We start from the raw sequence: 12,412 nt of genomic DNA on the forward strand, positions 1-12,412 counted from the left end.
TTAAGCTGATAAAAAGCCTGCTTCATGGCTAAATTTAAATTGCAAGGAAACATGAGAGAAACTGAGTAAAAAGTTTCATAAACATAATTTGTCTAATATTCCAGAAATTATTAGAACCATTTCAAGTGACCTTCCTGTAGGCTTTGATACACTTAATACCAGAAGTCTGAATGTAAAATTCAGTTAAACATAATAGATCATTCAATCTCCAAGAAGAATAGTGGAATAATGAGAAAAATTAAAGATTGAGTGTATGAGTGTGCCTGTACCGGTATAGGAACTGCCTCATAGGTGCAATGATTTCTCTGTATTTTTTACACGTTTTTATAAATATAATCTTATAATTATTTTGGATGTGACCAATTTATGCAAAAGATTGTTGGAGAAAAGATTAAGAAAATGGAGTCAGCTCTAATAAATGCTACTCTGTTGCAGAGATTAAGAATGAAATCCTGATATGTGCAGGGAATCTTCAATGAACTGCTTGTAAAAATATCATGAATACATACATACAGACAGACAGACAGACAGGCAGACAGAGATAGAAATAGATATAGATATAGATATACAAACACACACATATATGTATGTATGTATACATATATACATGAAAAATGCTGAGGGAGCCAAGCGTGAAGTGTACACACACACACACACACAAACACACACACACACACACACACACACACACACACACACACACACGTATGTCATACATACATTTGCAGATTTTTATTTTCAGCCTGAAATACAACACCGCTTTGGGGGAAAATGTGTGAAATGTTTTGTGTCACTGTTTACACATAAGCATCTGCTTCCATCTGCAGTGCAAACTGTGTCGAAGTGCCCATTGCTATTTTGTCTTTCTGGATGGGCTGTTCTACGATAGGCCTTTAGCCAAGATGCAAAAAGCTTTCCCTGTTGACTTACCACCATCTGGTACCACACAAAATGTTAAAGAGACAGGACCCCTTGCCTGGAAGTTCTGTATAATCCTAACCTGGAAAAACAATTAAAAAAATCTTGTGGGCCCGGTTTTGATTCTAAATACTTGTGGTTACTTTGCTGTGGAACTGTGTTGTATACTTCCTTTAAATATTCCTGCTGGCTGTGATCATTTCTCACTGGTTTTATTTTTCTTTCTTTCAAGACAGTAGACTTTAATTTTTCTTGACTCTCCATATGTCCCCTCAAGTGGCCAACATTAAAGGAGGACCTTTATTAGATGTGTGTAGATCAGGGTAATTTTTAACAAGATTGCATTCCTGTCTGGCAAGCGGGGAGCAAAGAATGCTCTTCTCAGCAGCCACCAGAAGTAAAAACTTTTTTTCTCATCGCTGCATTTAGTCAACCTCAAAGAAGGTTCCAGCACACGAGTCTACTAGGCAGCAAAGCCACTCAGAGGCTTTGCTTGCCCCTCCGCCTCTTCTAAACAGTTTGACGGACCATCAGACTCAGAGCCAGCTTTATCCTAAGCCGGCACCCACACCGCTTCCCATCTCTGAAATGGGATTCACCCTCAAAGATGCGGGGCGCCCAGTGTTTCTATCCCAGCAAACATCTGTGCAAATTTTGTGTGTGTGTGTGTGTGTGTGTGTGTGTGTGTGTGAAAGAGAGAGAGAGAGAGAGAGAGAGAGACAGAGAGAGGCTGCACAAGAAGATCCAGAGAGCTTCACCGAAGCGACATTCAACCGTAACGAAACCTCCCTAATTCTGAACCGCAGACGCAGAAACTCCGGAACCTGGCGAAGGGGCTTGTCCTGATTAGTTCTGTCCCCGCCTCCATTCAGAATCCCCTCAGAAAGGCAGATCCGCCCCATTCTCTTTTCACAAACTCTTATTGGTTCCTGGGCACGTCGTTTTAACAGCCCGGAGGTGGCGGGGGGGGGGGAATGTTTGCCATTCGGAGAAGTTTGAGCTACAATCGAGAGCTCCACGTGTGGCAGCCGCCAGAGCAGGCGAGAAGAGAGAATCCCACCAGGAAGGTGACAGGCGAACGCTTGCGATAGACTTTCCGCCAGTCTGCCCAGCCGTTCGCGCCAGGTGAGGACTTCTTTCCACCGTACCACTCCACCTTTGCGGAGGAACCGCTTTGGGACAGCAGGGCAGCTTCTGCTGGCTTCCTTGGAACCGACCGCTGTTGAGTCTTTCCGTCGGGTTCTTCCTTCCGCCGAAATCCAGAAAGTTCCGCCAGCACTGGTCCTGGAGACAAGAGGACCAAACCTGTGCTCAATCCCATCCCACCCTGGACTGCCGTTCAAGAATGCAGAGATCACCCCGGCAGCCCAGATCTCCGCCTAGCTAGCTAGTCCGGAGGCGGGAGGAGATGTATCAGCTGGAGATCCTCGCCCGGGTAGCGAAGTGCGTTCCGCCGGCTTCTCCGGATCCAGCAGCTTCTTAACTTCCCGGGATCTCCTCCGCCTGGCTGCATTTTCAGGCAAGGCAGAAGGGCAGTTTGGAAGGCGGCCGCCCATTTTACCAGCGCTTAGATGCGTTGCTTTCTTGGCTAGCTTGGCTTAGTTTCCCGACGGCCAACTCGACCCTACCGAGACCCTCCCCAGTAGGCTGGGGCGGGATGCTGCCGTCGCTGCCGGGCCCTTGCTTCATCCCCGAACGGCAGCCTTTCTCCTTCCCTTCCCTCCCGTCCCTTACGCCTTTGGAGCAGAAGCCCCCGGCTTCCCGCTAGCGCGCTGGAATGAGGCGCCTGTGAACCCCACTCCCCGTTGGAGGAGGAGGAGGGGGAGCGCCTATAGCTCTCCTCGCCATCCTTTACGGTGACGGGTCCGGGTCCAGATCGCCCGTCCATGGGGCTGTCCGCTCCCCGCCGAGTGCAAAGCGGCTGAGAGGAGGGGGGCGATGGCCCCTGCGCGGGGGCCCGCCTAGCATGGCCCGGGGAGGGACGCCCCCCGCCTCCTCGTCTGGCCCCGAGCCCCTGCCCCGCCGCGCCTTGCGGAAGCTGCTGCTGGTTCTGGGCTCCGTGCTCATGTCTCTCTACGCCAGCTATTGCTTAGCGGGGGCAGCGCGCGTCCTCACCCGGGATCCGGCCCCGATTCCCCTGGCTCAGGGCGAAGAGACGGCCGGCACGCCCCGGGATCCCTTACTGCAAGCCCAGCCGGGGGGAGAAGGCAACAAGCGGCTGCCGCAAGCGGTGATCATCGGCGTGAAGAAGGGCGGCACCCGAGCGCTGCTCGAGTTTCTGCGGGTGCATCCGGATGTGAGGGCGGCGGGCGCCGAACCGCACTTCTTCGATCGCAACTACGGACGGGGACTCGCCTGGTACCGGTATGTACGTGGCTCCTCTGCTCTTGAATGGCGCCAGCAGGGCAGGGCAGCCTCCTTAGATGTGTCGGGCGCGGCCCTTCCTCTCCCTTCCCGAGTGGGTCGGAGAGCTTGGGAAAGTCACCGGGAAACCAGCGGGCTCCCTTTGACTTGCCTGAGTTTCCTAGCTCTAAATTTAGAGCTTCGTTGACAGCCTGCCTTGCGCATCCAGTTGAGAGAAGAAGAAGCCGGGATACCCGTCTGGGAGGAATTCTCTTCAACTCTCTCAAATTAATACCCAGACTAAACTTGTACACCCTGGTATTGTTGCCTTCTTGGTATGCCAAACCAAGCATGCCGAGGGAGCCAAGGGTGAAGTGTTGGGAGTGTGGTTGTTTCTGAGCATGTGCGAAGTATCCTTGGGCTCATTCAGAAATGTAGGTATGTGTTCCTGGATTGAAATATTCAGGGAGAAAAAGCCATCTGGATCTCTAGGTTTGTCTATGTGTCTTTGGGACTCTTATGGGATGTATTCTCAAGTAATCCAAACTGCCTCTTAAACCTGCCTCTTAAACCTGGCTCCCTCCTATTTTGCATATCCATCACCTCCTTTTTCCTTGTAGGGCTATTAAATCTGTAAGCCTTCTTTCCTGTAGTTCCAGGGCAGCCTCTGGATTGGGATGATCTCTTATCCATGTAGGATATCAAGGGAAGAAAAAAAAATCATCCCAATTATCAAGGTCCAGTTGAGGACCTTGATTTCTACCCCCCCCCCAAAAAAAAGTCCACATATAACACCATTCATAACATTCATTCCTTGAGTTCAACTCCCTCAAATTCTCTTTGTCCTCTTGTCTTCTGCCCCCTAAGCAGTAACTGCCCCCTACCACTGGTACTCGTTCTTAAACTCACCTTTGCCTTCCTAACTAGCCAGCACCTTTATAAAATATTAGAAGAGGAAATTCTTTGCAACATTTACCCCAAACCTCTCATTTCAAGCCTGCTATTCAGTTCATGATATTCTACAGGAAGAGAAAGGAAGACAATGTTTATTTTACTCTATTGAATGAATTAGATTCATTTATGTAGAATATATTTAGATCTTTCTTTCTCTAACCCTGAATACCAACCATATTCTTGTCTGTGAACTCTTCAACCAATGGCTCTTAGTTCATTGATGTGCCCATACTGGAGATTTGGGTTTTTGAGCCCCAGAACTAATAAAAATTCCTTGTGTGAAGTCATTGATTTGCTCTAAGTCCTGCACCAGCACTTTTTTCATTTTATTGTAACAGCTGCTTCTTTTTACGCATTTACACCTTTTGCATGTATTTGGAAATGAAACAAACTGTATAGATTCCAATATAAGTTTTACCAGTTGAAGTGGTCCAACTGGTTTCAGGTTGCCAACTTGGCTCTTTCACCTACTCTGATCCTTTTGTATAAATATTGCAGACAAATTAAATTGACCTGCAGACTTGTCCATTCCAGTAAATAAATCCTTAAGTAAACTACATTCCTTCCATGAATCTACTTTCCCTGCCATCAACCCTGTTCATATCTGACCTTTTTCAGCCTCAGCATTGGAAGTAAGCTTGCATGGCATGTGTCCTAAAGTGCCTTCAGCCTTATCTTCCTTCAGAAGTATAAAGAAAGAGGTGTATGAGCATGAACAACAAAAAGAATCAATCAAGGTCTCCACTGGGATGAAGAGGGAACAGACAGAAAAAGAGATAGGTACTAAACAAAATTTCAGTGCAGGAAGTTTTCACCAACAATACAATGAGTGCCTGTATGAAATGGCTTAGCACTCAGGGAGGAGATAGAAGAAAGATGCTTTAAATCTGTATGTGTATTCTAATCATATATGTTTACATTTTGAGAAGCAGGCAATATAGAAATCTGACTTTACAGCAACAGCGGCTATATACACATCCCACAAATTACCCACAGTTTGCTCAATTAGACCAATTTTCTGAATCATGCACTCAGCTAAAATGTGGATTTCATTTCATGAGATGTTTTGTGGAAATACAACCAGTGTCCTCTACAAGAAAAATATTGTTAGTGACTGACCCGTCTTTCCTTCTTTCTTTCCTTCTTTCCTTCCTTCCTTCCTTCCTTCCTTCCTTCCTTCCTTCCTTCCTTCCTTCCTTCCTTCCTTCCTTCCTTCCTTCCTTCCTTCCTTCCTTCCTATTAACAGAATAGCAAAGTTTTATATGGTATGACTTTTACTCCTAGACTTAAAAATTCAAGCTTAGGCTCACTGTTTTTTAAGGATTTTAAGTGTTTTTCCAAGTATATGTGCCTGATCTCCCCACCCCCCCCCAAGCTTTGGACAACATTTGGACAGATGGTAAGAAATTAGTGCAATTAAATGCCTTTCTTCTCCTGTAAATATTTCAGCTATTTTCTGTTTGCTGTCTTAAAGTAATTAGAGTGACAGGAAAACAGAGCTTTGCAGAAAATTTCTGCTACTTCCCAAGCTATCTTTCTAAAAATTAAAAGTAAAGCCCAGTTTAGAAAATTTCATTCAAATCAGTAAAATTTAAATTAATCATTTGTCTCAGTAAAAACAGAACACTGTTAACGTTCCTTGGTTTGGGACATATGGTTTTCAATCAATAATTGATAGTTGAGTCAGATGTTTGTTTTACGAAGAGCCAGATGTCTTAAGAGCCAAGGAAACTGTTTTATAAAAAGCCTTGTTGTTGGTTTAGTTAGTTCAGTTCTGGCTTCTTTACATTAAGTAAAAAGAGTTAAAATATCAGTTTTTCCCAGCCTTCTATAGAAATGACTGTCCCTCTCTCATACACTGGGTGTGCCTGAGATTGTGTGTGTGTGAGAGAGAGAGAGAGAGAGGAAGGGATGGAGGGAGACCTAGAACTTCATGTGTGTAAAGGAGTTGCTTTATCACTCTCCAATAGTTCTTCCTTATTTCAATTTATACTCACTCATGTCAATATTTCGTGTCTGAATTAAAGTATTATAATTGGGAATAGGCATTTGTAGGCTACAATTGCAGAAGTGATGCAATCCCACTGAAAGACAAAAAGATGGATAGCCTTGTCTCCATCTCTTATTTCTCATTAAGATTGTTCAGACAGAACTTCTCTCTGCACTCTGAGTCAGCAACTTACAAACACTCCATTCCACTTTACTCCACAGGTTGTCCTCCTAGACATCCACATTGTGCTCTGTGTTCCTGTGTCCCCACAGTGGTGTTAGTTTTCAGGAGCTTCCCTGCAGCTGAGCCGATCAATGTCTGACTCCAACTCCTGAGCTGCAAAGACAGTTTGTAGTGTCAATTCCTAGAGTGGCAGCAGGTGCTTTCTCATTGGTACATCCTCGCTCTGTAACTCTTCCTGCTCTGCAAAGGCAAGGCACTGTGCTGTTTGCTGTCATTCTAGCAGGGCTGGCTTTGTCTTCAAGAAAATATGATACAGGATAAGGCTGCATCCACTTTTTACACCGCCCTGTTAGTCACTGGCAAAAGCCGTGGTTGGATCATGGGAAGTATGATCATGGGATTATGGGGCTGGAAGGGACAACAAAGCCAGTCCAATCCTCTGCAATTTGCAGAAAAAGACCATCTTAATCCCATCTATGAAGGATGGCCTGCGTAGACAGTCCTAGGGTTGTATTACTGTTACAATGTCTTTTATTAAAATAAATCTGGATAACTATAACTTATGGCCATTATTTCTGTGCATTGTGTAGCGTAGACAATGACAAGGTAAAGTTTCATAGGGATGATCTGGTGGTTTAGGTATCCTAAACTTGTTATTGTGTTGTGTGTGTGTGTTGAAAAGATTCTTGTCCTAAATGTCAATCTGCCTTGTACTTTCTAGAAACTGCATGTTGGGAAATCTGGCATGTGCCAGGATGGTGAGACATAATGTGGTACAGAACAAGAAAGTTGTAGCCTTAACTTCTGGGAATTCTAGTTTCAATACACCTGGATGGTTCTAGGCTAGAGCAGACTGGTATAGTGTCTAGGTTACTGGACTTGCCCGGGAATGGACATACATATTTTCCATCCATATCTTGAAGACAAAGGATAATGTAAACTAGGCACCTGTTAATGCTGAGCCAAACGAGAATGCTTTGAATCAATATTTTGATAGCATTAGAAAATTTTTCTCCTCCCCCCCAGGGTTTTTTTTAAACAGGCACAAGTGATTTGAATACTACTTTAAAAAATTACTAACTGCATGAAAGCTTGATTAATTTGCCTTGTCCTCAGGAACATCACCATGCAACTTAAACATATTACCTGCAAATTATTAGACTGCTTTCCTGATCCCTGATAATTGAATCAAAGCACTGTGATTAAATGAAATCTTAGAGACACCAAGAACCCGTCAGAACTCTGACTTACTGTGACTAAGCAACTGGTTGGAGTTTGTCACTTGGGCTCCTCCTATAAGAAGGAGTGGCTAAACAAACTGTGGAAGTAAGGTACTTTCCATGATTTGTTTAACATCTTCTGGCTTGTTCTTTTCCTAACAAGCTTGTTAGGAAGTAACACTGCAGTCTTTCTGCTTTTGATGGCATGCTAAACAAACCACAGAATGAGCTTCTTTGGGGAAGCCAAGTGGAAACAATGGAGTTGTTCATAGCAGGTGGAAATGTTGGCTTGGTATCATATGTGAATGCAGCCAATACTGAATAATGCCAAGTAGCCTGGATGTATATTCACTCATTCTCCCATCACCTGCACAGAATTATCTTTTATAGTGTTTTATAGAATTGTATGAAAATCATAGCTCAAAATGTTTTCTTGATTTTGTTTTCATACATTTTGGGGAAAGATTTGGACAACTGCCTTCTTCTCCGACAGCTGATACTTTTGTTGTGCTATGACTGGGCTCACATACCATGATAAGTCATAAGATAGGTGATCTGATATTGGCTTAGCGTAGTGCATGAATGCAGCTAATAAAAATGTGTTCAGTTAACCATGGTTAAGCAATTCACAATTTATTTTGAAACAGCCACAGTGAGTAAACCCTAGTTTATCATTTAGCATGTAACATAAACTCAGACAATTATGTTTATTAATGCAGTAATTCTTTAAAGAAATCACTGTGTCATGGTGTAAGGCAGGGGTGTCAAACTCAAGGCCCGGGGGCCGGATCCAGCCCACAGGGTGCTTAGATCTGGCCCTGAGGGCCATCCTGGAAGCAGTGAAGGACCAGCCCGTGGTGCCTCTGCCAGTGAAAATGGAGCTCGGGAGAGAAAATTGAGTTCTAGAGCACATGTAGCCCTCTGTAGCTCCATTTTCGGTGGCAGAGGGTTGCAGGAGGTCGTCACAGCCAAAAATGGAGCTCGAGAGCTGTTTTCACTGGCAGAGCTCTCAGGCCATCACCGGCACCCCCAAACAAGTGACACTGAGTTAGCCATGCCCAGGCCCACCCCACCCCCCAAGCTTAAACACAACCCTGATGCAGCCCTCAATAAAATCAAGTTTGATACCCCTGGTGTAAATTCAGTGTAAACTCAGCAAATATGTTCATATATAGCCTATTTTGACAAAATACTTAAAACCAGTTTGATCCACAGGTTCACAATAGTGGGTTTAGCAGAGCAGATCAAGGATAACTTTAGAACTGAAGTCATAACGCTGGCTGCAGATTTCAATCCATGCTCTGCTTGAGATGGGAAGTGACGAATTCTAGGAAAAACGTATCATGTTTTTAGTGTTTCTGGAGATATTATTGACCATATTTCTACCTATCACTGTCGATATTGGAACTGCCAGAAAACTAATTACAGAATGTGCAATTGTGTATGTCCCAGTTTACTGCTTTGATTCCACTCTATACCAGGTACATGACCAACAACAACCTTAGTAGTCCCATTCCCAGAGTACAGAAGCATCTTTTCAAGCTATTCATACCTCTTGTTTTGTTTTTAGCAAAACATTAATACTGGATAGGCCAGCCCATATGTTTTGAGATCCATGTAGTTCAGGAGAAAGGATACCTATAGCCCATTGAGGAAAATGCTGTTTTGACAAGAAATCATGGTGGGATGGTGGGATGCAAAACTGTCATAAATGCCCCTGATAAAGACAATCCCTGGTGGTTCTCTGGACTCAGAATGGAAGTGTAGAAGTTTGAATCTACCCAGGAAGAATATCCCCATTTTCTATTTACAAATCACACTGGAGAGAAAAGAGAGACTGTTCCCAAATCTTCAGCACACCTTGCAAAATCCAAATAGCAGGACCCTAATTACTTCACCACATTAGCAGATGGGAAGCAGAAACATCCTAGGACTTTCATCTTTCCTCTTACAGCCATAGAAGCCAGGAACATAGCAAAAGAGCCTTAACTGGAAGAGAGAGCTTTATGTTTCATATGCATAAACCTGATTCTTTGACCTATGCTAGAAAAGCAGACAATACTCAACTTTCTGGGCATACAAAAGTATAAACATTCTCTCACTGATACTGAGCAATATCCAAGTAGAACAATGGGAACAATGCAGAAGCAGTAGCCATTGCTGTTTCAATTGCCTAATTTATTCTACGGTCCTGGGATTATCTGATGGTTTTGTTTGTTTTTTGAAATAAGCCGTGATCATCTAAATGCTTCCACCTTCTGCAATTTGTAGTAAGTAAGTAAACCCCCACTTAGGTCTACTTACATGGACCAAATGTACCCTGCCTAGCAGTGGATATGCCCATTCCAAGATCCATTTGGTGACACTGAAAACTGAAATATATGTATCTTGAATTTGTAGTAGGTCAACTGCATTCTTCCCGTGAACACTGGAAAAGAAAGCAACACAGTATGTTATTCTATTTCAGCCCTTTCTCCCCATCAGATTATCCCACCATAGTCATGAGATAGGCCTCCCTTCTGGCCTACATAGAAAATAGATGACATGGGGCCTAAGTCAGTGGAAGAACAGTCTGTGAATGGAACTGAAAACTAGGATAAAAGATCAGTAGGTAACAGCTAGTGCACACGTGGAATTGGTTATCATGGAGTGGAAGACCAAAAGAAATGGGCTAATGTTCAGGCCTCAATCCCCCATTACAAGACACTGAGAAAAAGCATGGCTGTTATGATATGTACAGAATAACCCTTGAGTAAACAAGGATATGCATATTGAAATGTTTAGGAGAGTAGTTATGAATAATTATTCAGCCAGACACAGATACACTAAATTGAGTTAAAGTTTACTTTAAGAAATAGCACAGTCCAATAAACGGTCCAGGTCATATACATTTAACAGTCCAAAAAATATCCAATTACAAAGTCTTCTTACCTGTTGCCTTTGTCACTTACAGTAAACAAAGATATCAAAGTATAAGCACAGCATAAATACAACAGAGAACCTTAGATAGCAACAGAATGTCAGAGAGAGACAGAATGTCAGAGAGAACAAGCTATGATCTCTAGCTCCCTTTTATGGTAATTTGTAATATAATCAACAAATCGGAATATAGCATAAATCAATACAGTGATTTTGTCTTAAAGCTACAAACATACATTGTTGGTTTATATATTGCCAACCCAACTAATTGGTGGACAGATTCCTAACATTGGCTACAGGACTAAAAAAGTTGGAAAATACTTCTTTTGGACAGGCCTTCCTCTAGTTGTACCTCAGAGATTTTCCAGCTTTTTTTTTTTTTAAATGAGTCCTTTCTCTATCATTCCACTGTCACAGTGAGCCTCTACTGACTCCTTAGTGCTTTTTCTGAATAGGACTGTTCCTTCCATTTTCTGCAGCTGGGATTCTAGCAAGTCTGTAGTTGTGACCAATTGAGTCATTGATTTATACAAACCACTTTCAGAATGGGAGAGTTTTTAAAAAATTAATAAGGCTTGGATATAGAAATTACCTGAAAAGATAGCTTTAATCAAGTCCAATCAAATATTGTTAATGGGCTCCATTTTTCATTCCCCAGGAAAGAAAAAAAGAAGCCACAATGAGGAAATAAACATGAAAGCCATAGGGCAATTGCCTTATTTGCAATTTGCAGATGCTTCTCTCACGTACTTCTGTCATTTGAAGTTAATAAAGTTGTGTCCTCTGGCAAGTTAATATGAAAATAGCTTGTTGACTCAGCAAGCAATTTGTCTTTGTTGCATGGTAAAAATTGTTTTGTTTCCCCATCAAACACACAGGAGTAAAACAAAAGGGCTCCTGAGCTGGGATCAGTGTACATTTAGTAATGAAAGGTCCATGTTATTATCAGAAATCTTTCACATTAGAAGGTCAGGACAGGAACGTTAAGGTTGTAGCTGTAGGGTTACTAGCTGTGGGAATCAAACTTGGTGGAATGTATGTCCAATGAAAACGAGCAACAATTTTTTCCCATAGAAATATATATAATTTGCATCTACTAAATAATAGGTCAGCCAAAAACATGTGCATGTGAAACTCAGAATTCTTCATGTTTCCTAAATATATAAAATAATGTGAATATTGAAAAAGGGTCCTTACTGAACTAGAGTAGTTATATTAAGATATGCACACAAACACATTTCATTAGATGGAAAACTCAGTGAAGTTAGGAAAAATGTGTGCAAAGATATATATGAATGTCCTTCTCTGATATCAATGTGAAAATGGACCCCAAACAGGCTTTTACAAATGGGGCAACATTTGGGGAAGAACAAGAGAATGATAGTGAGCATATTGGCAAATAATGAGTATTAGTTTTGCTTTTTTCACATTCAGTTTTCCCTAAACCTCTGTTATAGAATGTACAATGATGAAGGCAAGAATAAAGTAAATTATGGGGAGCACTATATCTTCTTTCTCTGAAGATAGCATTTTTGAGTCCAGTGGGACTTCACAATTGGACTATTAAATTCAATGTGATTGCAGATATTATCACCTAGCTAAAAGAAGGTTCTTTAAATGAAAAATAGGAGAATGTTGTCAATTTAAGTCCCTTTAATCTTACAGAGGTAAGATTAATGTGATAAATAGATGATTTTTAGAGAATAAAAACTTTTTATTCCTGAAACCTGAGCTTGTCTGTGGAATGGTTTTTCTTAACTGTGCAGTTATCCAATTTTACATGCTTTGAAAGAGGATCAAAAAGGAAACATTTAAAGTTCTGTGGCTTTTCACGTATATTTTAAGTACTTTTTTTCTAGACTTGGAAAATAAACACCTGATTCTG

General features: G+C 42.3%; 1 protein-coding gene across 1 annotated transcript in view; it reads left to right on the top strand.

Annotated features, from left to right (window-relative positions):
- Positions 1-1,881: 1,881 nt before the first annotated feature.
- Positions 1,882-12,412, top strand: part of LOC113437223 (heparan sulfate glucosamine 3-O-sulfotransferase 3A1) — a 92,615-nt gene continuing 82,084 nt past the window's right edge. The window contains exon 1 of the mRNA XM_026702135.2: positions 1,882-3,282. Coding sequence (XP_026557920.2) covers positions 2,885-3,282 — 398 coding nt within the window. The 5' untranslated portion in view covers positions 1,882-2,884. The remainder of the gene's footprint in view (positions 3,283-12,412) is intronic.

The sequence above is a fragment of the Pseudonaja textilis genome, chromosome 2 (assembly GCF_049901715.1).
Source record: "Pseudonaja textilis isolate UNSWEBS1 chromosome 2, rPseTex1.2, whole genome shotgun sequence".
Taxonomy (NCBI): Eukaryota; Metazoa; Chordata; class Lepidosauria; order Squamata; family Elapidae; genus Pseudonaja; species Pseudonaja textilis.